This window comes from Chrysemys picta, chromosome 5 (genome assembly GCF_011386835.1).
Source record: "Chrysemys picta bellii isolate R12L10 chromosome 5, ASM1138683v2, whole genome shotgun sequence".
NCBI lineage: Eukaryota > Metazoa > Chordata > Testudines > Emydidae > Chrysemys > Chrysemys picta.
In genome coordinates, this window is record NC_088795.1 from 123318512 (window position 1) to 123344658 (window position 26147).

Here is a 26147-nt window from a genome sequence, read left to right on the forward strand (position 1 = left end):
AGAACTACATGAGTTCCTGGAGTCCCTCAATGGCTATTAGCCATGATGGGCAGGGATGCAACACCATGCATTGAGTGTCCCTAGCCTCTTCCAGAAGCTGGGAGTGAACGACAGGAGATGGATCACTTGATGATTGCTTGTTTTGTTCATTCCCGCTGAAGCACCTGGCACTAGCCACTGTCTGAAGACAGGATACTGGGCTAGATGGACCATTGGTCTGACCCAGTATGGCCGTTCTTAACTACAGAATCCTTTTTTGTGATTATTATGTTGATCCAAGCTACACTGGTCAAACTGGTGTTGTGGAGTTGACAATGTCGGGATGCAATGTGATGATGCCTCAAAATGCCCCTTTAAGGGTGTTCATGAGTTCATGAAAACTCGGAATGTCTCAGTGAGTTCTGTATGCCCCACACCCTGAGACCAGCTCTACTGTTAGTGACTGTCCCTGCTGTTGATATCAAGGTCAGAGCTCTGTCTTCAGGATGTAGTGACTTTTATTAATCACTGAAAACTACAGCCACGTTAGTTGAATGGTGAAAATACATAAGCCTTCATTTCCTTTCACCTTGCTAAGGCTCATAGTCAACATATAAGAAGTGTAGGAAATCTAACCTAAATGCTCCTAAACTGCCTCATAAGTGATTCAGGCTTACTGTCCAAGAAAGGTAATATTGTAGCTTGCTGGACTTACAGATGAGGGTATGTCTGTGCTACTGGGCTACAGCTGCAGTTATGCCAGTGTAGTGTAGACACTACAGTGACAGGAGGGGGTTTTCCACTGCTATGGTAAATCCACCTTCTCAAGAGACAGTAGCTAGATTGATGGAAGAATTCTTTTCATCAACCTAGCTGCATCTACAATGGGGATTAGGTCAACCTAACTGATGCATGAGGCATTAAATTTTTTTACAGCCCTGAGCAATGTGTGTAGGTTGACCTAAATCTTAGGTATAGACCAGCTTCAGACAAGATTCAAACTTCCCCCAGATGATCTATACCAATGTTTTCAGCGACCGGTGCATTGCAGCCTCCTTGCCAGGCCTCAGATTTCCCTGACACAGTTTAGGAAGGCAGCAAGCCAGTCCCCGGTATCAAAAAGGTTGAGGAACACTGGTTTATATCGCAGTAGGAGTTTAGGCCCCAAGCTGTCAAATGTTAACTTCATTAATATTTATAGTCTCTTTGATTTCAATGTAAGGATGTGCTTAAGTCTTTGCACTATGGAGCCTTAGACATTTTTCACTTTATGGAAAACACAGTTATCTGAGAAGACCAAGAGGAATAAGCCTGGATTACAAAGGACCTGTACCCAATGGGAACATTGATTTAAAATAAATAAATAAATAAATAAAAATACTACTTTAAAGTTTCCCATCATTGGAAAGGAAATCGTTAGGCAAGTGTTGAGATAAGACTTCTGCTTTTCTTTTAAACTCTGTGTTATCTTATCTATCAAACTACCCTTACCCAATTTGTTTATTTCATCCGTCAGGTGCATCCTCTACTCTCTGTATCCTAGATTGTGAACTCTGGGGGAAGGGACTGTCGTCTTTGTTACTTCTTTGTATAGTGCCTGTTCCTTGATTAGGATTCCTTGATGCTACTGTAATATATAAATAGGCCACAGACAGCAAAATCAGAGTGGTTACTCTGACTTGACACCAAGTCCATAACCAAAAGCACCACTACATTAGAGAGCATCTTGACTATATACATACTGTATGTCTGGGAGCCCAGTAATCTGATGCATCCCTTACTGAAGGAACCAAAAGTACTTCCCAATCTGCAAGTACAGCATGAGTGATGTAAATACAGTACTGGATTGTATTAAATCTGTGTTAAATACATTTATTTTCCTTCACTTTCCTGCTATGTACATACCAGGGGTAGCCAAACTACAGCTCATGAGCCACATGTGCCTCTTTCACAGTTTAAAGTGTGGCTCGCGGAGCCCGTATGCCCTCCCCCATTTTCCACCTAGCAGACTGGGGGAGCTCAGGGCTTCTGCCCTGCAGTGGGGGGTGATGGGGCTTGTGGCTTCTTCTGCCCAACAAGGATGGGGGTGGTCTCAGGGCTTCAGTCCCGTAGGAGGCGCCTGCTGGAGGTTGGGGCTTCAGCTGGAGCAGTGCTGAAGCCCCGAGCCCCAGCAGGTGCACCCCAGCTCTTGAACTTCTTCTGAAGATGGTTGTATGCATCTCAAAGGGTCAGTAAGTTTGGCCACCCCTGGTATATACCATCCATCAGCAAACAGAATTTAGAGATCTCCTTCAAAAGAAAAACAAATCTATCTGAGAGACACTAGAGCACAGGGGAAACTGTTGTTTAATTTATCATCGTGTATACTTTGAAAACCTTTGAGAAGCCCTGTATGAGATAAAGTTACTGTAAATAAAGGTAATCAATGAAAGGGTCTGCGTAATATGTGTCAAGATGGAGAAGTGTTTTTTTGTTATTGTTTTTCCCTAAAAATTTTACAAAGAGAAACTGCATCTTGTTAAAAATTCCTTGAAAATTATATACATGGACATAAAATAAACGGATGGAAAGGGAACATAAATTCTACAGTGTCTCATATGAAGTAAGACTTCCATTATTTAGTAATCCTGACATCTGCAGATTCTGCATCTGTGACATGGGTGTAAAAGGCTATAGCTAGAAACTTCAGCTATTTTGCTGTCCACGGTAGTTTGAGAGTTCACAATAATAATAATAATAAACAATAGTATTTCTCCCCAGGAATCAGCTAAACATTTTTTTAATGTTTTATATTGCCACTGACCTTTTTGAACCTAATATTGAAGATAGCCAGCTTGCTGAAAATGTATGCGTTGTGACAGGCGTAGGCAACCTATGGCACGCCAGAGGCGGCACGCGAGCTGATTTTCAGTGGCACTTACACTGCCTGGGTCCTGGCCACCAATCTGGGGGGGGGTCTCTGCATTTTAATTTAATTTTAGATGAAGCTTCTTAAAAATTTAGAAACCTTATTTACTTTACATACAACAATAGTTTAGTTATATATTATAGACTTATAAAAAGAGACCGTCTAAAAATGTTAAAATACATTACTGGCACGCAAAACCTTAAATTAGAGTGAATAAATCAGGACTCGGCACACCACTTCTGAAAGGTTGCCGACCCCTGGGTTGTGATATTGCAATGTGAGAGCAAGAGATGGTAAATTAGTTTCCCGCCTGCTTTAATATTGGCCCAGGTTTTACGAAACTTTAAAATGGTTAATACTGGAAAACTAAATGTCTTGTTTAGTAAGCTCTTGAGGGTTTTTTCCCTTTAAGAAAAAAGTCAAATCAGATCCTAATATAAGATACTGTATTAACAGCACTAGAAAGAGGTGTAGCTCTCTATTTATCTGCAAAACAGATACAATATAGACATCCCCACACTGGCCTGCCAAATTTCCCTACTCTGACCTGCCAAATATACCTCACTGCTGACCTACAGGGTCTGCTTTCAGGGTGAACTAGGTAGCTCAGTACCTATACCTATTTGATTACTGACCTCTCCCTGAGGCTGCCAACGATGGTTTCAGCTAGTATTCTGTTTGAGGTTTTATATAGATAGATAGATTCTTTCTTGTACACGAGGAGCTGGACTGAGATGACAATTCTTCATTGGCATTGTTTATAGTTGTTTTAGGAGTATAATAAAGTATACTAATCATTGAATGAAATAAGGGTAAAAAAAATAAATTTATGGTATTGATTAGAATTGGTCTTTTTATATTCAACAGTAGTGTTCTCATATTCAGTGTGTGTATGTGTTTGAATAAATTAGACCTTAATTCATTGGCTTCAGGTGTGCTTTTGTTAAGTTAATGCATTGATCTGTTTTTCAGCGTACACAAACTTTGCTGAAAGAATACAAAGAACGGGAAAAGTCCAGTGTATTTAAAGATAAGCGTTTTGGTGAATATAATACCAAAATAAGCCCAGAGGAGAAGATGATGAAGAGGTTCGCTTTGGAACGACAGGTAAAGTATAGGAATGAAAAATAATTTAAAAAAAATAGATGTAGAAATTTTTAATTTGCCAAATAAAGCTTTCTGTAAATAATACATTGCTTGGCCCCTAAGGATTCTACCAAAACCTGTAACATGGCAACCATACCTAACTTTCATTGTTTTACTCCCACACATTCTGTTTTCTGAAAGCCTATCTGCATCTTTTATTCAATCTAAATGAATTCCAGAATTAGAGATCATTAAAAAAATATATAGAAAATTTCAGAATTTTTGGTGAAAATAAGAAAACCAAAAAATTTTGGCCAAAAACGGAAATAGTTTGGTTGTTGGGGGTTTGAGGATTTTTATAAAAAATCAAAATTTTCTATGTAAAGGAGACATTTTTGATGAAAAAAAATGTTTTTTGTCAAAAATCAATTTTTCTATTGAAAAAGTTTTTGCCCAGAAAATCTTTGACCAGCCCAATCTAAAATAAAGATTTTAAAACTGAATTATTTTAACATTTACAAAATTGTGATTTGGGGGGTTAAACTAGACAGAATCCATTTTCATTCCCACAAATCCAATTTCATTCCCACAAAATGTAAATCCTTTAACTGTCATTAAACACTATTTCATGTTCTTACTGATACTCCTGAAAAAGGCCATTTCCCTTGATGGCCCATGAAGCTCATTTTAGGGTCTTACCACTCTAAGACCGTGATCCCCAAACTTTTAACCTTGTTCTCCCCCCTTACCCTCGCCAGGAGTGGGGCCGTGGCTCCGGGAGGGGGGATATGAAGAGAGGGCTACGGGGCTAAGGCTGGGGCCACAGCTGAGGGTGGGGCCGGCAGCAGAGCCAAGGCCAGCAGAGGGGGCCAGGAGCAAAGCTCGGTGGTGCTCCCTCCCCACCCCCTGTGGGGGCTGGCCCAGGCCCGAGTCGCACCCCCTGAACATTCCTCGGTGCCCCCCTAGTTTGGGGACCTCTGCTCTAAGAAGTGGAATCGGTTTTGAATACTGCTTCCATCTACATCATGTTTGGACTCCTGAGTTAAGCAGCATGATTGCATGTGCAGAAAATTCTAGGAATAAGATTAAGTTATTGGGAAGGTTAACTAATTTTTTAGTGGTTATTAAGCTTGAAACATTTTATTTAAAAAAAAAAAACTTTTTTTTTTTTTACATACACAAAATCTAGGATTGCTTGTTTAGTAATTTTACCAGTCATTTTTTAACTAATAAAAACGCCCTTCCCCAGAATACTGTGCCTGATTCACCACTTACTTACTCACAACACTGGTTTAATTCTGTAGTTTTTACAGTGGATTTAATGGAGAGTAAAAACTGTTGTGAGACGCTCACCATTTCTCGCTTTAATGTATCTGAATGAAATTGTAGGCTTGTTAATGCTGTTAAAATAACAGAAGTGAAATAGAGCTCTCCTGTGCTCTCTCTTAACTGGTATTAATCTGAAAAATGTCTCATTACTAAATTGGTTGGTTTGATTATTTTTCACAGCAAAATCATGAAAAGAAAAGTATCTATAATCTCAATGAAGATGACGAATTGACCCATTATGGCCAATCTTTAGCAGATATTGAAAAACTTAATGATGTTATTGATAGCGACAGTGATACTGAAGAAAGAGGAATATTGTCAGGTAAGAAAAATCAACTGATACCTTAATAAATTTTTATCCAATGTAATTTTCATTGTTAATATAGCTGTGTGAATTGTTGTGTAGCCTGCTTTCATTGAAAAAATAATGTAAAGAAAATGTTCAGATTTTAATCTCTGTTCTCTTTAGTCTGATAGAACTGGATACGTGCCAATATCATGTTGTAATTTTTAATCATTTGCGATTTTAAGAAATATGTATAATATTTCATCACATCATAATTGACTTTTCACATATGGATTATCGTTAAAGTAAGTGCATTCAGAATTAAAATGAACTCTGGCTTAAAATCAACTATTTAGAGATGCCAGGATGCTTGCAAGTATGGTACATTATAGGTGGCACCAATAGGAACACCTGTAGTTGAGGCTGCCTGATATGTTCCATTATAAGACCCTATTTTCAGTTGCTTTATAACTTTACCATACTTCAACTATATGGGCTGAAATTTTCCATGCTCTGTGTGTGTGTGTGTGTGTGTGTGTGTGTGTGTATATATATAGAGAGAGAGAGGGGGGGGGGTGGGAGGGAGAAATTTCAGCACAAACAGGGCAACCATTTCTCAGAACAAGTTAGGGGGAAAATGCATTTTTTTGTTCATGTTAAAACAAATAACTTAAATTTTTTTTGTGTTTTACATTTCTTTGGACCAGATCATGAACCTTCTACTTACAATAGTGAGCAGTTACTCATGCAAATGGTCTCATTGAAGTCAGTGGGATTTCTTGTGTCAATAAGTGCTCACTAATGTGAATAAGGGGTTCGCAGTCTGGCCATTTGGGTATAGCTGTTCATAGGAGATGTAAATTAAAATTCTTTCCATACTGATTTTTATCTCTTTCTATTTGGCAAATCTGGAGCTAGTTCCTGCAACCCTTAGTCATGTGAGTAATCTATATTTATGCAAGTATCTCCCTTGACTTGGAGAGGTCTACATATATAAATAAATATTGCTCACTGAATAAAGGTTGTTTGCATGATGTTTGGGTAGATAGATAGGTAAAAGCCAACCTGGCTGCTTTTTGTTTACTTCCTTTAGTTTATCTACGTCTTTAATGTCAATAGAAATGTGCACACCTCTTACAATTGTGTTTGTGAATGTTGTGCTAATGAGTTAAGTGGTAGGAGTTCATGCAGTGTAAGCCCTATTGAACTACTGCACCTGAGCAAAGCAAATTGCAGGATCATGGCCTTAGTTATGTTAAAACAGTAGCTGATTTCTTTTTAACTTGATGAAAGATAGCTTTAAAGAAAAAATAGATATTTAATTCTGTAGCCCATTAGATTATAAACACTTTACATAAAAAAATTGTTTTAAACAGGTTTTCAGGTTATTTTGTTTTGGGGTACTCGTTGAATAAAAGCACTGAACACACAAATTGTGTCTTACATGAAAGTTAGGACAGTGAACGCAAGCAAAAAAATCCATTATTGAGGCTAACATATTATCCTAGGTTCCTCTCATGAGGCATATGTCCTTGTGATGTCTGAAGCTCTGGTCCTGCAAACACTTCTGCATGTTTGTAGTCCAGTGGAATTACTCATGTTCTTAAAATTAATTGTTTCTAAATATCTGTGGGATCAGGGCCTAAGTTTATGTGCTCTTATAAATTAAACACAGTCAATGTCTGGGGATTAAAGCACATTCTATTCCTGGCATAGACCTTTTCTGGAATGTTGGTCAAGTCACTTGACTTCTCCGTGCTCCATCTGTAAAATAGGAATAATAATGTTTATCTTCACATTAATGTTGTAAGGCTTAATTAATATATTAAAGTGCTTTGAGGCCATCAGATAAAAAGTGCTATATTGCTGTCTTAAATCAAAAAGTACCTTTTGCCTATGTGTGTATTTGAAAGGAAATTTAACAAAGTTTGGAAATCCAAGGTCATAGTGGGAATCCTTTTCTGAAAAGTCTTATCTTAACTTAGGCCAAACATCAATCTTTATCTGCAGGAATGGGGTTTAAACCTTGGTTAACTTTATTCTTTCATGGAATCCATCAGTTCCTCCTGTGCCTTAATAATCGGGAAATAGCACCCCAACAGTTTAAGGAGAGCATAAATCTATAGATTCATTAATCCTTTCAATTCTCTTTTTTCAGCTGAGCTAACTGCTGCTCACTTTGGAGGGGGTGGAGGTCTCCTTCGTAGGAAAGCACTCACTGGGGAACAAGATGAAGAGGAAGAAAAACCTAAATCTCGCAAGGAGCTCATTGAAGAGCTGATTGCCAAATCCAAACAAGAGAAGGTGAGTTTATAGCCTTTGAATAAAAAAATCTGGACTGACAACATTAAGTACCACATCATTTTCCATGTGAAAACTTATAGAAGGCAGAAAACATTCAATAAAGCCCATTATCAGCTTTAGGACATGGAAACCACCAAATCCTCTCTCTTCACAGGAGAAAAAATATTGGTGGCACAGTAAACAGAGGGGATATGGCTTTCTAAATACAGAGCCAAAAAATCATATACTTGACGCTGTTTACCTTGGGAAAACTGTATAAAGTGTCTGCCTCTCTGTAGGTTCCCAAACCCTCCACCTATGAAGTCTGTTAGCATGGTTAACTTGTTTTCCATGCTCTGCCCTGGAGTCACCCATTGCAGGTTTGTGCTACAGCTTCTGTTTAATGCTGCAAAATAGGAGTTGATATGAACTAATTTTTTATTACGTATTTGGTTTTGACTACATATGGACCTCATTTGCTCTTGATGCTGCAGGTGACTTCCTTTATTTCTGGGGGAATTCTGTGCCACTGCGCATGCGCAGAATTATGTCCCCTGCAGATTTCTTTGCTTCCCTGCAGAAAAATGACTTTCTGACTGGGAAGCAAAGGTAAGCCACAAGAGCGGTCATGCGACCCTCCCCAGCAGTATGTTTCGGGTGCCTGGGGCATCCAGCAGAGGGGTAAATCACTGTGGGGCATGGGGTGGGACTGGGGACTGAGGAAGACCCTACCCTGCACCAGGCTCACCTGCTAGTCCTGGCTGGGCTAGGGAGGACAGGACTTCCTCTTCCCCTGCACAGCATCCGGGGACATGTCAGACCTACCCCCAGATTTCTACTCTGCCTGTAGGAAGCTCTGCAAACTCTCTTTCCCCCTGTTCCCCCCCCTGCGCTTCCTGCTCCCATTGCTCTTCAGCTGCAGGGAGATCACTGTATAGGGAGCTGCTCCCCCATGCATCCAGACCCCCTCATACTCAAACCCTTCCGCCGAGTCTCACCCCACACCCAGAACCCCCCCCCATGAACCTCACTCCCCCTGCATCTGGACCACCCTGGCTAGCCACCCACACCTGGATCCACACCCTACCGAGCCCCAGCCAGCTGCATCTGGATCCCCCCACCAAAGCCCTCCTGCCGAGCTCTATCTTCCCACACTCAGGACCCCCCCGCTGAACTTCAACCACCTTCACTTGGACCCCCCTGCAGAGTCCAATTACCATTGCACCCAGAAACCCTCCATCAAGCCTCTGTGAATCCAGATTGCCCCATATAGAACCCTCTCAACCCACACCTGGATACCCCCACACTAAGCCCCTCCACACTTGGATCCTGCCTTGCTGAGCCTGCTTGCCCACACCTGGTGCACCTGGCATGGAGGGGCAGGGCCCTGGGGTGTTTCTGGGGCAGGCCCTGTTCTTGCGCTGTGTCAGGGTTGGGTGCAGCCTCATCGCTGAGTCCATGGCCCGGAGGGGAGCTGAACAGTGATCTCTCACCTCTGTGCAGCCAGTGGCCTGTGCTCCCCAATGCCGTGCTGGAGCCTCCACATATATTTGACAAATAAAAATTCTGTGCACAATATTTTAAAATTCTGCACATTTTAATTATTTTGGTACAGAATGCCCTCAGGAGTATTCTTTCTTCAGTTATATACATTACTGGCCAGTTGAACAATAATTACGTTGTATGCATATTTTTATCTTTCTAGAGAGAGAGACAAACTCAGAGAGAGAATGCCTTGGAACTCACAGAAAAACTTGACACTGACTGGAAAGAAATCCAAACCCTTCTCTCCCACAAAACCCCCAAGTCAGAGAGGAAAGATGAAGAAGAAGAGAAACCCAAGGTAAGGTTTTGGCAATACAGCTTTGTTTTCTTACAACTGATTTGACTTCATTACTGGAACCAAAGTAGTGATTGCAAGTTGATCACTAGTTATTTATAGCTGATCATTTCTAATTAAAATATTAAAAATAAATGCCCTGTGTTTTAGTTAAATTGAAAGAATTTTACAGTCTTTGAGGAAGTTTCATGTCAGAATTGTGAGGTTGGAAGGATCTTAAGGAGATAATAATTTTAGAGAAATAAAATGATTCATATTAAGTATTTTAAGACTTATACTCCCAGTAAGTCCATCATAATTATGGCTTCCCTTTGTTCTTTTTCATTAGCTGTTGAATTTGAGAGAGATTCCTTATTGGATAAAAATGTGAACAATATTCTGGTTTATTTTTAAGACAAACATTTTCCTGAGGAGTTAGCATTTTTTCATAGACTCATAGATTCTAGGACTGGAAGGGACCTCGAGAGGTCATCGAGTCCAGTCCCCTGCCCGCGTGGCAGGACCAAATACTGTCTAGACCATCCCTGATAGACATTTATCTAACCTACTCTTAAATATCTCCAGAGATGGAGATTCCACAACCTCCCTAGGCAATTTATTCCAGTGTTTAACCATCCTGACAGTTAGGAACCTCCCTTGCTGCAGTTTAAGCCCATTGCTTCTTGTTCTATCCTTGGAGGCTAAGGTGAACAAGTTTTCTCCCTCCTCCTTATGACACCCTTTTAGATATCTGAAAACTGCTATCATGTCCCCTCTCAGTCTTCTCTTTTCCAAACTAAACAAACCCAATTCTTTCAGCCTTCCTTCATAGGTCATGTTCTCAAGACCTTTAATCATTCTTGTTGCTTCTTCTCTGGACCCTCTCCAATTTCTCCACATCTTTCTTGAAATGCGGTGTCCAGAACTGGAGACAATACTCCAGGTGAGGCCTAACCAGAGCAGAGTAGAGCGGAAGAATGACTTCTCGTGGCTTGCTCACAACACACGTGTTAATACAACCCAGAATCATGTTTGCTTTTTTTGCAACAGCATCACACTGTTGACTCATATTTAGCTTATGGTCCACTATAACCCCTAGATCCCTTTCTGCCGTACTCCTTCCTAGACAGTCTCTTCCCATTCTGTATATGTGAAACTGATTTTTCCTTCCTAAGTGGAGCACTTTGCATTTGTCTTTGTTAAACTTCATCCTATGTACCTCAGACCATTTCTCCAATTTGTCCAGATCATTTTGAATTATGACCCTGTCCTCCAAAGCAGTTGCAATCCCTCCCAGTTTGGGATCATCTGCAAACTTAATAAGCGTACTTTCTATGCCAATATCTAAGTCGTTAATGAAGATATTGAACAGAGCCGGTCCCAAAACAGACCCCTGCGGAACCCCACTTGTTATGCCTTTCCAGCAGGATTGGGAACCATTAATAACAACTCTGAGTACGGTTATCCAGCCAGTTATGCACCCACCTTATAGTAGCCCCATCTAAATTGTATTTGCCTAGTTTATCGATAAGAATATCATGCGAGACCGTGTCAAATGCCTTACTAAAGTCTAGGTATACCACATCCACAGCTTCTCCCTTATCCACAAGACTCGTTATCCTATCAAAGAAAGCTATCAGATTGGTTTGACACGATTTGTTCTTTACAAATCCATGCTGGCTATTCCCTATCACCTTACAACCTTCCAAGTGTTTGCAGATGATTTCCTTAATTACTTGCTCCATTATCTTCCCTGGCACAGAAGTTAAACTAATTGGTCTGTAGTTTCCTGGGTTGTTTTTATTTCCCTTTTTATAGATGGGCACTATATTTGCCCTTTTCCAGTCTTCTGGAATCTCTCCCGTCTCCCATGATTTTCCAAAGATAATAGCTAGAGGTTCTGATACCTCCTCTATTAGCTCCTTGAGTATTCTAGGATGCATTTCATCAGGCCCTGGTGACTTGCAGGCATCTAACTTTTCTAAGTGATTTTTAACTTGTTCTTTTTTTATTTTATCTGCTAAACCTACCCCTTTCCCATTAGCATTCACTAGGTTAGGCATTCCTTCAGACTTCTTGGTGAAGACCGAAACAAAGAAGTCATTAAGCATCTCTGCCATTTCCAAGTTTCCTGTTACTGTTTCTCCTTCTTCACTGAGCAGTGGGCCTACCCTGTCTTTGGTCTTCCTCTTGCTTCTAATGTATTGATAAAAAGTCGTCTTGTTTCCCTTTATTCCCGTAGCTAGTTTGAGCTCATTTTGTGCCTTTGCCTTTCTAATCTTGCCCCTGCATTCCTGTGTTGTTTGTCTATATTCATCCTTTGTAATCTGTCCTAGTTTCCATTTTTTATGACTCCTTTTTATTTTTTAGATCATGCAAGATCTCGTGGTTAAGCCAACGTGGTCTTTTGCCATATTTTCTATCTTTCCTAACCAACGGAATAGCTTGCTTTTGGGCCCTTAATATAGTGTCCCTTTGAAAAACTGCCAACTCTCCTCAGTTGTTTTTCCCCTCAGTCTTGATTCCCATGGGACCTTACCTATCAGCTCTCTGAGCTTACCAAAATCCGCCTTCCTGAAATCCATTGTCTCTATTTTGCTGTACTCCCTTCTCCCCTTCCTTAGAATTTCAAATTCTGATTTCATGATCACTTTCACCCAAGCTGCCTTCTACTTTCAAATTCTCAATGAGTTCCTCCCTATGTGTTAAAATCAAGTCTAGAACAGCTTCCCTCCTAGTAGCTTTTTCAACCTTCTGAAATAAAAAGTTGTGTGCAATGCAGTCCAAGAATTTGTTGGATAGTCTGTGCCCCGCTGTGTTATTTTCCCAACATATATTTGGATAGTTGAAGTCCCCCATCACTACCAAATCTTGGGCTTTGGATGATTTTGTTAGTTGTTTAAAAAAAGCCTCATCCACCTCTTCCACCTGGTTAGGTGGCCTGTAGTAGATGCCTAGCATGACATCACCCTTGTTTTTTACCCCTTTTAGCCTAACCCAGAGACTCTCGGCACTTCCGTCTCCTATGTCCATCTCCACCTCAGTCCAAGTGTGTACATTTTTAATATATAAGGCAACACCTCCTCCCTTTTTTCCCTGTCTATCCTTCCTGAGCAAGCTGTACCCCTCTACACCAACATTCCAATCATGTGTATTATCCCACCAAGTTTCAGTGATGCCAACAATGTCATAGTTTGTGTTTATTTATTAGCACTTCCAGTTCTTCCTGCTTATTCCCCATACTTCTCGCATTTGTATATAGGCATCTAACATACTGGTTTGATCTTGCCTCCCAGTTTTGTCCTGACCCTCCTTTCTCTCTGCCAATATAGCCCACACTCCTTCTTGTTTCCGACCCATCTCCCAGGTCTCCATGTTCCCCACTTACCTGTGGGCTTTGCTCACCTGTCCCCGTCGAACCTAGTTTAAAGCCCTCCTCACTAGGTTAGCCAGTCTGTGTCCAAATAGGGCCTTTCTCCTTCTCGAAAGGTGAACGCCATCTCTGCCTAGCAGTCCTTCCTCAAATAGCATCCTATGGTCGAAAAGGATTTGCTTGAAAAGAATATTGGCTGACTTTGAAATGTCTTTTGTACACAAATTCTCTTAACTTAGCAATAGCTTTCTGTGGCAGTAACTTCACTTCTGCTTCACCTGGCCTATGAAATCTCGCTTGAGACTTAAACAAAAAAGGGTGGAAATACTAGTGATTTGGCTAGATTCATTGTGAAAGTGAATCCAGAAATTCCAACAGATAGACAAATCTGTTATGCCATGAATAACTGATCAGGTTTTTTGTTAGGGATAGGCATAATGGGTGTTACATTGAGATGTGAGACCCCTATGGATTTTGTTTTGAGATCTGTTGAATACAGAGAAAATGAGAATCAGTGATATTCTGTTGCATTCGTATGCAGTTTGGGAGATACTTCATAATCTGGTTTAGTATAAGAGGAAAATTTTGTCAGATTTCTATCTCTAATTTTTTTTAGACAAGTGGCATGGTCTAGTAGATTACAAGTGTGACTGGGAACTAGGAATTTCTGAATTCCACTTTCATCTCTACCACTGATTTTGCAGTGTGGCTTTGGGCATGTTGATTAACTGTACCTCAGTTTCCCTATCTGTAAAAAGAGGATAATGCCTTCATAACAGAGATGTAACTCATGTTTTGTACAGTGCTTTGAAGATATAAAATGCTATGCAAGTTATAATTTTATTATTAAATATCTTGTCTGTATTTTTGAAGGGATATATTTTCTTATGACTTCATATTTACAAATGTATGTATGTATGTTTTGTAGAATGAGAATTTTCCTGGAGGGGGAAGTCTTCATGAATTTCAATTTCCACCCATTAGTCTTTCCCTTGACCTTGTATTGTGTTGGCCTGCCTTCCCGCCTTCTCCAGAGCCAATCATAGTCATTCCTGAACGAGCCAGAGGGCTTCCTGTGGAGGAGCACAGAAAAGTAATATATTTATTAATTATGAAATTGTGTATTTCTTTAGCCTGATGAGTATGATATGATTGTTCGAGAACTTGGGTTTGAGATGAAGGCGCAACCCTCTGACAGGATGAAAACTGAGGAAGAGTTGGCGAAAGAGGAGCAAGAAAGACTACAGAAATTAGAGGTACCAGAGTGTTTCAGATTGTGTTGTAGCCCTCCAACTGGTAGTGACCTCTTAAATTTTTTGACATTGCTTAACCTCAGTTTGAAAGCAGTCATACTAAAAATTGCAGGAGACGAATCTGAGAATAAGTCCCCTGTCCTATTCTAGTGGCACTATTTTCATCACTACACTGATTTTGTGATTTACCCTTTTTTTTCATGGATTTTTAATTTGACCATTAAAAAAATGTGCTGAATACTTGACTTGTGATATTACATAGCAAGAGAACTTTTGCTTTGTAAGAATTTTTTTTTCCCCCCAGTTAAAAACAAGTAGCACGTTGGCTATGTTTTATATATCATTCAGACCTAAGATGTTCTTGAACTTTTATCAGATGAGCCAGTTTGGTGCACGGGAGCTGAATTAACATCTGGGCAAATCCTGCACTGCTTCCTTCCTGTAGCTGCAAAGGGCCCCCTGGCAATTGCGCTAACGTGATTCTGCTCTGTGAAGGGGTAGGATTTGCCTGGGAAGGTTTGTATGTTCCCTACACAATACGGAGCTCAGTGCTCCCTGTGCATCAGTGCACAAAGAATGGGTCTAGATAGGGCCAAAAGCCTTCTGGTAAATTGATCTTCCCCACATAGAAGGCTCAAATTAGGACTGCAGGGCTACCTCAGCATCAAGCCTTCTATAGTGACCACAGAGGTGCACAATAACTACTCATCAAAGTGCGGAGGAAGGATTTTTTTCCCCTTTTTCCATGCTGTACATCTCTCTAGTGCCTAGGCCTACTAATTGCTGGGCAAGAGCGGAATGCCCCACAATAAGTAATGGTTCAGTTACAGCCTGATGAGTCAGTTGACAGATTCCCAGAGAGTTAAAATTCTTTTCAAAGCCTTATATTTTGTTCAAACCCATTTTCAATATAGGAAATATACATGCACATTGCAGAACCATAAAACTCTAAAGAAGCTACTACTTTCTGGTAAATAATACGTTTACCAAAATATGTATTTAAGATTATATGTATATAAATAAATAATTCATTAACAAAGATACACAAGGCTTTTGATAAATGATATATTTAATATCTTCTAAATAAGATTTAAAATATATACAGTCAGACTAATTTACCAGTCCCACCCACCAAAACAAAGAAAATCAAGAGTTCAGGCTAATATGTTATCATGTCTCTGCTTTTTATTCTTCCTTCCTCCCCTCTGCTAGGTGAATAATGCTAGTTAATAATTTATTTTCTCTTTGATTTTCTTTTCTTAATTATCTGTATTTTCTCCAAAATTTTCATATAAAGTAATTTAGGTCATTTGTACTATATTGTCCCTCTCCTGAATTTATTTTAAATCCCAGGCTGACAGACTGCGTCGAATGCATGGAAAAGATGAACAGGAGAACAAAAAGAAACCCAAGCATATGTCAGCTGATGATTTAGCAGATGGCTTCATCCTGGATAAAGATGACAGACGTTTACTTTCTTATAAGGTAAGAATTTGATTGTTTTATAGTGACTTTCAAAGTCACTGAAATGAATTGAAAATCATTTCAAATTAAACAGAACTCTTTTATGTTCACTTTATTATTTTTATCTAGGTGCTGCACTTTCCACCTGAACTTCATTCCCTGTATTAGGGCTGCTTTGGTCATACTGGCAATGTAAAGCAGCCTAAAGCCATCATAGAGAACCATCCCAGCCTAGGGACATCACTTGGTGTAATCAGCATTGTAGCTCCTACCCCATCCACTTCTATGCAACCAGCATAAGGGCTATAGCTGTGGTTTCCCTTCACCCAGAAGGACCTGACTGGTACACAACAGTCCTAAACTGATGATATAAAAGTGACTTAAAGCAAACTTTATTCAATGCCTCCTCCTCCTGCCCCTGGATTGTGCTGTGTATCTTAGCTGCAGTGGAGGATCAGAGCTCTCATAAAGTCCCCTTTGTCCTTCATATGGAGGGATCATTGTGTTTTGAATGCATTGGCTTAGCTGATTATACTCTCTGAAAAATGACCCTGTAAAAACAGCATAGTGGGATTTCATGTTTGTCTTTTATTTTCTCAATGTCAGATATACTTGGTTAACAAGAAAAACAAGGGCTCGGTTGCTGCAAATTGTACGTGGCATCTGTGTACAACACCCTCATGCATAATCGCCAGTAATAAAGATCCTGTAACTAGGTATGGTGTATGAGGCACACTATAAATAGACTCCTCTCCGAAGTCAGTATTAGTTCTACACTGCCAACAGGAATAAAAGGGAGTAAAACTTTATTCTGGGGGCAAAATTTTCCTTATCTTACATTCTTTGTAATCTCATTGAGAACAGTTGAGTTACAAAATGTGCAAGTCAGAACAGAATTTGGCCCACCCTCAGCTCTTATTCAGGTCAAGTTGTTGGGGCTTCTGACATCTTGGGATCAAGCCCATATTAAGGGCCAAATCCTCCTTTTCCTATTTGTACAAAAGTCCCATAGAAAGCACTTTTTAAATAGAGGTGAAGTCTTCTTTTTGTGGTGCAACTCTTTAGCTACACACTGCTTCCGGCTGCCCATCTTCCAACTTTTCCATCCCCAGCACTTCTTTTCTTGCATGTCACCTAACTGCCTGTCGCTCAACTGCTTCCAATCCACCCCAGCTTTCTTCTTCTTGGTTTCTACTTCTCCATCTTCCCTCTACAACTGATACGCTGTCTTCTGTGTATTGTCCGAAGCAAACTTTCATCTATAACCAACTGATCCACCTGATATACCACTGGATTTTAAATAAGATTCAATTTGTATCAAATTCAGAGATGAGAGGGTCATAATCTGATGTTTTTCTAGTAACACAAGTAAGGATGTTATTTTAAATTATAATTTTAAACCCAGCAGTATTCTTGTAAGCTATTGTAGGTTTCTTTTCTCTATTAATAGGGTGGAAAACTCAATGTTGGAAATGAAGAGGAAGAAGGTGGGAATGAAGAAGAGGAGGGAGAGAGTGAAGAAGAAAGTGAGGGAGAGCCTGGTGGAGAAGATGAGGAAGAAGCAATTGTTGAGGAAGATGATGCTACAGATAGTCCCTCTGACCTGGAATCTGACATGGGGAGTGAGGAAGAGGTCACTGCAAATGAAGAACAGGAGGAGAAACACAAAGGAAATGAAAAGAAACTGCAAAGTGAGGAAGAACAAAATACTAAAATAGAAGCTGCCAGATCTGAGCTTCCATACACATTTACTGGTAAGAGTCCTATTGACTGAATAGGTAGAGGGGGGGTTTGTCTGTTTGTTGGAGCCCTATGTATCTGAGGCTCCACATCATAATTGCACTCCTTCTGGCCGACAAGTACTGGACATGACTCTTCAGATCTTGAAAACGCGACTTGTTGTCAGCAAGCAGAATTTCTCTGAATAGCATGAGAAAATCCTTTTCTGTCCAGGAGCTGAGTAGGCTATTTCTACTGCCCCTTTCAGCCCTAGAAGTGAAAGACAAAAAGCCTGGATTGAAATCAAGTTTCATGTAAGATTGTGCCCAGTGTTGCCTTAAGACCAAACGTACAGCCTGCACAGAATAGTGTTGTCTTGCAGAAAAGAATGCACAATAATTTTCTAATATGTATTGAAAACTAGGAACAGGTATGCATTGTGACTGAAATAAAGTCAGCTTCTCTTAGAAGAAGCTCACAGAAGTGGTATGCTGCCCCTTCTTAACATATAGTCTCTGTAATAGAACACTGCATGGCTTAGTATCTGTGGTTGTGGAGAAAGAAACTATTCTGCATGCTGTACAGGATATTTATTCTTGTTAACTGAATATTTCACCAAACTAGTATACCAGTAGGGAATATGGAAGTACAGTATTTAAACGAGCTATGCTGAAATTAGACAACTATTCAAACCACTTGCCAGAGTGTTTGCAGTTTCCATTTGTCGGGAGGTGACACAATAACATACATTGAATAAAGTAGTTTAAATTGAATCCAGCAAAGAACTCTAAGGAAATACAATGGTTAAGGTTTTATAAAACACTTTGACTGGCACATATGTATTTTTTTTCCATTAGTTGGTAGGCTCTTACATTTCTTATATGTTCCATACAGAATGCTAGGTTAGTGTGACTTTAAAATTACACAGTTAGTGCTACTATAAAAACACAAGCCAGAAAATATAGAATTGTGGGTAAATGGACCCTGAGCTTTAGGGGGGTGGCGGGGGGTGGTGCAATCCACTCTTTAACTATATGAGTGCATACTATGTCTCAGATAACACAATGTTAATGTTTTTTATTAATGTTTAAAATATGTTAACTTAAAAATGTTTCCAGCAGTTTAATTGTTTTGTTCCGATTTGAAGAAGTTTGTTAAATTAGAAAATATTTTACTATGTTATGCTTAAGTTCAACTGGGTATGCTTGATTTTTGTTTTTATTTTTATAATAGTTCCAGAATCCTATGAGAAACTTAAATCTTTATTGTTTGGAAGAATAATAGAAGAACAACTAGTTATCCTAGAGAGGATTCAGAAGTGCAATCATCCAAGCCTTGCAGTGGGAAACAAAGCAAAGTTAGAAGTATGTTTGCGTTTTTAAATGAACTTTGAATGCTAAAGTGAGTTTGCTAAGTATTCAAGGAGCAGTTTGAAATATATTGGTTTTGTATTCACATTATTTGAAGAAAACTTTATCCAGAATGTACATATGGGAGAACCCTAGGCAGTGTTCATTTGCCATGTTCTGTCTCAGTTTTTCTATGCTTTTAAAAATATCTATATTTAAGTACATATATACACAAACATAAAGAAAAAAAACTGTAATGATTTTAACATGATATGCTTATTGCAGAAACTGTTCGGCTTCCTTCTGGAGTACGTTGGGGAATTAGCAACTGTGGAGCCACCAGAGCTCAGAAGAATTGACAAATTGGTCCGGTAAGTAATAAAACATGTTGACTGTGGCCCCTTCATGGTGGTTTGAAGGGAAAAGATAGTTGCATGGTAATAAAACACACAGTGCGTTACTTAATTTAAATTCTCCTACTAACATTGAAAGCTACTGGTTTTCTGTTAACTTTATTGTGTTTTAACATTGTTTCTTTTAGTACCTTAGTCATTAATTGTATTAAAAAGCTTTCAACATTCCAAAAGGAAATTAATAGAATTCTCAGTATGCATTAGACCTTCCATAGGTGTTAGAGCTATAGAAATATGTAATTACACACACAAACTATTGTAAAGGAAAGTTATTTAGATTACTAAGTCAAGCATTTGAAAGTTAGGCAATGCCAGATTTATGGTTGCCCATGCAACATTAATTTTGTCCTGTGTCCATCCTGCACTGAATGAGGCAGGGGACCAAGGGCAAAATGTGATCTGGTAATTAGAGACTGTATCGTAATGAATACATGTAAATGTGGCATTACTTAACTTTCGAGTGGTTGACTTTTCAACCTGAATAATTTTCTTTCAACGTAGAAGGGGGGGTTGTGTATGTAATTTCCTGGTGTGTAATTTCCTTTTATTTTATTTTGCTTTAAGGAAAGAGTAAAAAATTTATCATATGCAACTGAAACAATCTCCCCATCATGCATCATAAACAGGATTTGAACCTTGAACTGTCAGCATTGCAGTGCAGACTTGAGATACAGGACTATCTGTGTTAGCTTGTAGCAGGAGAAGATTGTTATCCCAGAGGGGAGGATGGACCTCTAACACCATGTGCATGTCCAGGCAGTGGTGTTGGAATCCTGGCCTCGTCTAGCACCGTAATGGTTTTAACATGATATGCTTATTGCAGAAATTGTTTGGCTTCCTTCTGAGAGACGGAGGGCTCCTGCCCGTAGAAGATAGAGATGGGAGGCTAGACCCATGTTCTCGGTCTCGGGTTTGTGGTCAGGGAAGGGGGAGCCTGGCTCTACTCTTCTCTCACCTCACCACTACAGTTGATATGAGCACTCCCAGATGCTTCCTGTGCAGAATATATGTTGCTGGCATCACTTTGGGGGTGGCATGGGCTAGACCATTTAGAATGTTTAGTGGTGTTGTTTTGGCATGCTACAAATTTTTCCTGAGGCATGCCAGCAAGAGAGAGGAAATAGTGATTGTTAGCAGTTTACATCTCAGCTTAACCTGAATGGAATTTCATGGGACAAGAAAAGGACTTCTCTAGCCTGAGGACTTTGTCCCTATTCAGTTCCAAAACCCTGCTGCAAACAATGGAGGAGTTAAAGCTTTTTTGGGGGGGGGAAATAAATCTTTTGTAATGGAAGATGTAAGGCAACCTAAATACAAGGGTTGGTACCACCGTCTCCTTATAACAATATGACCTTAAAATGCCACATCTGGGAAAACACGATTAGATGATGAAACTATGTCCCATTGCATACTGAGCAGAATCTAAGCATCAGAGCATTCTTCTTCGAGTGCTTGCTCATATCCATTCCATTAGGTGTGTGCGCGCCGCGTGCACGATCGTCGGAAGATTTTTACCCTAGCAACACCGGCGGGTCGGCTGTGGAGCCCCCTAGAGTGGCGCCTTCATGGCGCTGAATATATACCCCAGCCGACCCGGCGCCCCCTCAGTTCCTTCTTACCGCCCCTGACGGTCGTTGGAACTGTGGAGCGCTGCTTAGCTGTTCTCCACTCTCCCTAGCTTAGTTCGTTATTCGCAGTTATAGTTATAGTTATAGTCCTAGTGTTTATAGTTAAATGGTTCAATAGTTTTAAGAGTTGTCTAGTTGTTAGAATAGTTCAGGGGATTAAGGGGGTCGTCTCCCCCTTTCTCCCCCGGCCGCGGGGCCGGGCTCATGCCCAACGCTCCCGGCTTCAAGCTGTGCGCCTCCTGCGCTAAGCCTATGCCCACGAGCGACCCGCACGATTCCTGTCTGAAGCGCCTGGGAGAGTCCCATCAAACAGATAAGTGCAAGATCTGTAAGGCCTTCAGACCAAGGACCAAGAAGGAGCGGGACTTTCGGCTCCGGCAACTCCTGATGGAGGCGGCACTTAGTCCGGACGCTCCATCTACAAGTCAGGCCCCGGCACCTAGCGCCTCGGTGCGCAGTGCCCCGGCGGCACCGGCCATGACGACCACGCGAGTGGCGTCAGATGAGCCTTCCCGGCACCGGACCTCGTCGGCACCGAAAGCACAGCAAGTGCCTCGGCGCCGGTCATTATCCCCAGGGCATAAGAAAGCCCATAAGACGGGGACCTCCGTGCCGAAGACGCTGGCTCCCCCAGTGCCGGGGGTAGAGCCGCGTACGCCGGTGGAGCACCGGAAACAGGTGCCTCCAGCACCGTCGACTCCGGCGCCGAGGCCGTTGAGTCCGGTGCAGACGGCGTCTCCACCGAGGCAGGCGGTGATACAGTGCCTCCCGTCGACGCCAGAGACCTTCGCGGCGGCGAGAGACTTAATAGCTCTCACGGAGCCGGCACCGCCTCAACCACCGGCACCGACGGCACCGTTGCCTCGCCCGGTCCAGTCGAGGGGGAAACCTGCCTTGATGCGCCCTCCATCGCAAGGGCTGGAACCTCGACACCGATCCAGGTCCCGAAGCAGGTCCCCACGCCGCTCGCAGTCCCGGCACCGAATATCACCTCGGCACCGGTCGTACTCGCGGCCAAGATCTTCTTCGCGGCACCGCTCTACGTCTCGGCACCGCTATGATCGTCGGCACCGATCAACGTCGAGACGTAGTTCTCGGCACCGCTACGGTCGCCGCTCGACGTCGAGAGGCCGCTCCCGGTACCGGGCATACTCCAGGTCCTCGTCGAGGTCCAGATCCGACTCCCGGTACCGACGAGGTCATCGGCACCGGTCGCGGTCCCGGCACCGATCGCCGGCACCGCGTGGAGATAGATCATCTCCAGACCGGCACCGTGCGGCACCGCAGCCCACGGGAATCGTCTCGACGCTCTCGGCACCGCCATGGCCATCGAGCTCGGGATCTCGCTCCTCGGAGGACCTCTCGAGATCGGCATACCCCCCTCAAGGGCAAGCCGAGGAACAGGGCTTGGGCCATTGGCAGAACATAACAGAGGACCATTCTCATGGCCCTTCTCACTGGTCGTTTTGGACCCCGTGGGCGTACCATCAGGCGCAAGGGGCTCCAGTTGCTTCGACCTCTCGCTCCGGTCACTCTGTTAGAAGGGCCCCGGAGTCCACCATCTCTCGGCCTCCGCCAGGGGGCATGGAGGCTTCCGTGTCCGCACCACCTGACGCACTGGACTCAAATGCAGGTGATGCTCCGGCCCAGGAGCAGGGAGCCCAGGACCCTCCCTTGGATCCTGTCCCACCGGAGGCATCTTCCTCTTCCTCTCCGGATGAGGCAGTGGCGGGCACATCGTGCACAGGTCCACCTCCAATAGATCTTCGGGCTCACCAAGATCTTCTGCGTCGGATGGCCCGTAATATGGACCTGCAGGCGGAGGAGATAGTGGAGGTGCACGACCCCATCGTGAATATCCTCGGAGCGGATGCCCCATCGAGGGTGGCGTTACCCCTGATCCACACGATACAAGCCAATGTATCTACGATATGGCAGACTCCTGCCTCTATCCCACCCACAGCGAGAGGGGTGGAAAGGAAATACTTTGTTCCGTCTAAAGACTACGGGTACTTGTATGCCCACCCCCAGCCGTGTTCACTGGTGGTGGCATCAGTGAACGCAAGGGAGCGCCACGGTCAGCAGGCCGCAGCGCCCAAATCAAAGGAGGCTAAGCGCCTCGATTTATTCGGCCGTAAAGTTTACTCAGCCGGAGGGTTGCAACTTAGAGCGGCTAATCAACAGGCGCTCTTGAGCCGCTATAGCTTTAACTCCTGGAACTCTATGGGGAAGTTCAAGGAGTTGGTTCCCCAAGAGTCCAGGGAGGAGTTTGGAGCCCTGGTGGAGGAGGGTAAGAAGGTGGCTCGGACCTCCTTACAGGCCTCCTTAGACATAGCGGACTCTGCTGCGAGAACCCTGGCCTCAGGTATCGCTATGCGGAGGATCTCCTGGCTCCAGGTTTCGGGTCTGCCTCAGGAACTGCAGCAAACCCTGCAGGATCTGCCCTTCGAAGGACAAGGGCTGTTTTCCAAAAAGACGGACTCTCGCCTGCAGAGCCTCAAGGACTCCAGGACGATCATGCGTTCCTTGGGGATGCATGTTGTGGGCCCTCAGCGCAGGCCATTTAGACCGCAGCCTCAGCGCTTCTACCCCCCTCCGCCTCGTCAGAGACAGGACTCGACCCGGAGGCGAGGGCGAGGTGGTAGAAGAAGGTGGACCGGCCCTCAACCTGGTCAGAACCAGGGGCCACCTAGACCACCTTCAGGCCCCAGGCAGAACTTTTGAAGGTGCGGTCGAGGACGGCGCCCCAGTCATCCCACAGGATCCAGCCCCATCCTTTCGGGATCGCCTTTCCCATTTCCACCGGACCTGGTCCCTTATAACTTCGGACCGTTGGGTCCTTCGCACGGTGGACAGGGGATATGCTATCCAGTTTTCTTCAATCCCCCCCTCCTCCCCCCCTTCCCCGTCCCTCTTCAGGGACCCTTCTCACGAGCAACTTCTTATACAGGAAGTTTCCACGCTCCTTGCTATGGGGGCCATAGAGGAGGTTCCAGTGGAGTTAAGGGGCAGGGGATTCTATTCCCGTTACTTCCTCATTCCCAAGTCCAAAGGAGGTCTGCGACCCATCTTGGACTTGCGCGGACTCAACAAATTCGTAGTAAAGTTGAAGTTCCGCATGGTCTCTTTGGGGGCCATTATCCCTTCCCTCGATCCTGGAGACTGGTTCGCCGCCCTCGACATGAAAGATGCATACTTTCACATAGCAATTTACCCGCCTCACAGACGCTTCCTGCGGTTCGTGGTAAGCAAGGTGCACTACCAATTTGCAGTCCTTCCCTTCGGCCTATCCTCGGCCCCAAGGGTGTTCACGAAATGTATGGCTGTCGTGGCAGCGTACCTTCGTCGGCAAGGGATACAGGTGTTCCCGTACCTAGACGACTGGCTGGTACGCGGTCGCACCAAAGAACAAGCTCGAGATCACGTCCACATAATAGTGCACACATTCAACAAGTTGGGTATCCTACTCAACAAGGACAAATCCACTCTAGAACCTACCCAGAGAATAGAATTCATCGGCGCGGTTCTAGACTCCAGACGTGCACAAGCCATCCTGCCAGACAATCGCTTTTGCACCATCACGAGCCTCATTCAAGGACTCAAGGCCTTCCCAACTACCACGGTGAGGTCGTGCCTCACCCTGCTGGGTCACATGGCTTCCTGCACGTACGTAACCAGGCATGCCAGACTTCGGCTTCGCCCACTCCAGACCTGGGTGTCATCAAGATACCGCCCACATCGGGACAGCCTGAACATGGTGGTCACGGTCCCGAACTCGGTCCTGACCTCCCTCACATGGTGGCTAGACCACAAGGTGGTTTGCGAGGGGATGCCGTTTCACGCCCCACAACCCTCTCTGCACCTGGTCACGGACGCTTCATCCCTGGGTTGGGGCGCCCATCTCAACGAACACCATACCCAGGGCCTGTGGACTGCACCCCAGATAGCCCTGCACATCAATGTTCGGGAACTGATGGCGGTGCGCCTGGCGTGCCAGGCATTTCTCAATCTCCTACGTGGCCGCTGTGTGTTAGTTCTCATCGACAACACCACCGCCATGTTTTACATCAACAAGCAAGGAGGAGCACGTTCGTCAATGCTATGCCAAGAGGCCATTCGCCTGTGGGACTTCTGCATCGCCCACTCAATCCATCTCACGGCATCGTTCCTCCCTGGAGTCCAGAACACTCTGGCGGACCGACTCAGCAGGTCCTTTCAGACTCACGAGTGGTCTATCCGTCCGGACATCATACATTCCGTTTTCCAGAAGTGGGGGTTTCCCCAGATAGACCTGTTTGCATCTCGAGACAACAGGAAGTGCCACGTGTTCTGCTCCCTGCAAGGTCGAGCTCCGGGCTCCCTCTCGGATGCGTTTCTCCTTCCCTGGAAGGACCACCTGTTTTATGCCTTCCCTCCGTTTCCTCTGGTCCACAAGGTACTGCTCAAATTGCGCAGAGACCAGGCACAGGTGATTCTGATCGCCCCAGCGTGGCCGAGACAACATTGGTACACCACGCTGTTGGAGCTCTCGGTTCAGACACCGATCCCGCTTCCATTATGCCCGGACCTCATCTCTCAGGACCACGGCCGCCTGCGTCACCCCGACCTGCAATCACTCCACCTCACGGCGTGGCTGCTCCATGGTTCACCCAGGCAGAGCAGCAGTGCTCGCACTCTGTCCAACAGATTCTGCTGAGCAGTAGGAAGCCCTCAACACGGACCACATACTTGGCCAAGTGGAAGCGGTTCTCCTGTTGGTGCGAACAACGAGCCACGTCCCCGTTGCAGGCACCTATTCCTCTCATTTTGGAATATCTCCTCTCCCTAAAACAGCAAGGGTTGGCGATATCTTCAATTAGAGTTCACCTGGCCGCTATATCGGCCTTTCACCCAGGGGAACTCGCATCCTCGGTATTCTCTAACCCGATGGTCGTTAGATTCCTCAAGGGCTTAGACCGGACGTACCCACAACAACGTCAGCCCGTTCAGACGTGGGACCTCAACCTGGTTCTCTCCAAGCTCACAGGTCCTCCATTCGAGCCACTGGCCACCTGTTCACTCCTGTACCTATCCTGGAAGACAGCCTTCCTCGTAGCCATCACCTCAGCAAGGCGCGTTTCTGAACTCAGGGCGCTTACATCCGAGCCCCCTTACACGGTTTTCCATAAGGATAAAGTGCAGCTTCGTCCACATCCTGCCTTTCTCCCTAAGGTGGTTTCTCCTTTTCATATCAACCAGGATATATTTCTCCCGGTCTT

At 43.6% G+C, this 26147-nt stretch overlaps 1 protein-coding gene across 1 annotated transcript in view; it reads left to right on the forward strand.

The window, feature by feature from the left end:
* NOP14 (NOP14 nucleolar protein) overlaps positions 1-26147 on the forward strand; it is a 50720-nt gene that overhangs the window by 2179 nt on the left and 22394 nt on the right. Inside the window, exons 2-10 of the mRNA XM_005304079.5 lie at positions 3860-3994; positions 5483-5624; positions 7747-7892; positions 9577-9714; positions 14197-14319; positions 15670-15801; positions 17231-17534; positions 18733-18863; positions 19134-19219. Coding sequence (XP_005304136.2) covers positions 3860-3994; positions 5483-5624; positions 7747-7892; positions 9577-9714; positions 14197-14319; positions 15670-15801; positions 17231-17534; positions 18733-18863; positions 19134-19219 — 1337 coding nt within the window. The remainder of the gene's footprint in view (positions 1-3859; positions 3995-5482; positions 5625-7746; positions 7893-9576; positions 9715-14196; positions 14320-15669; positions 15802-17230; positions 17535-18732; positions 18864-19133; positions 19220-26147) is intronic.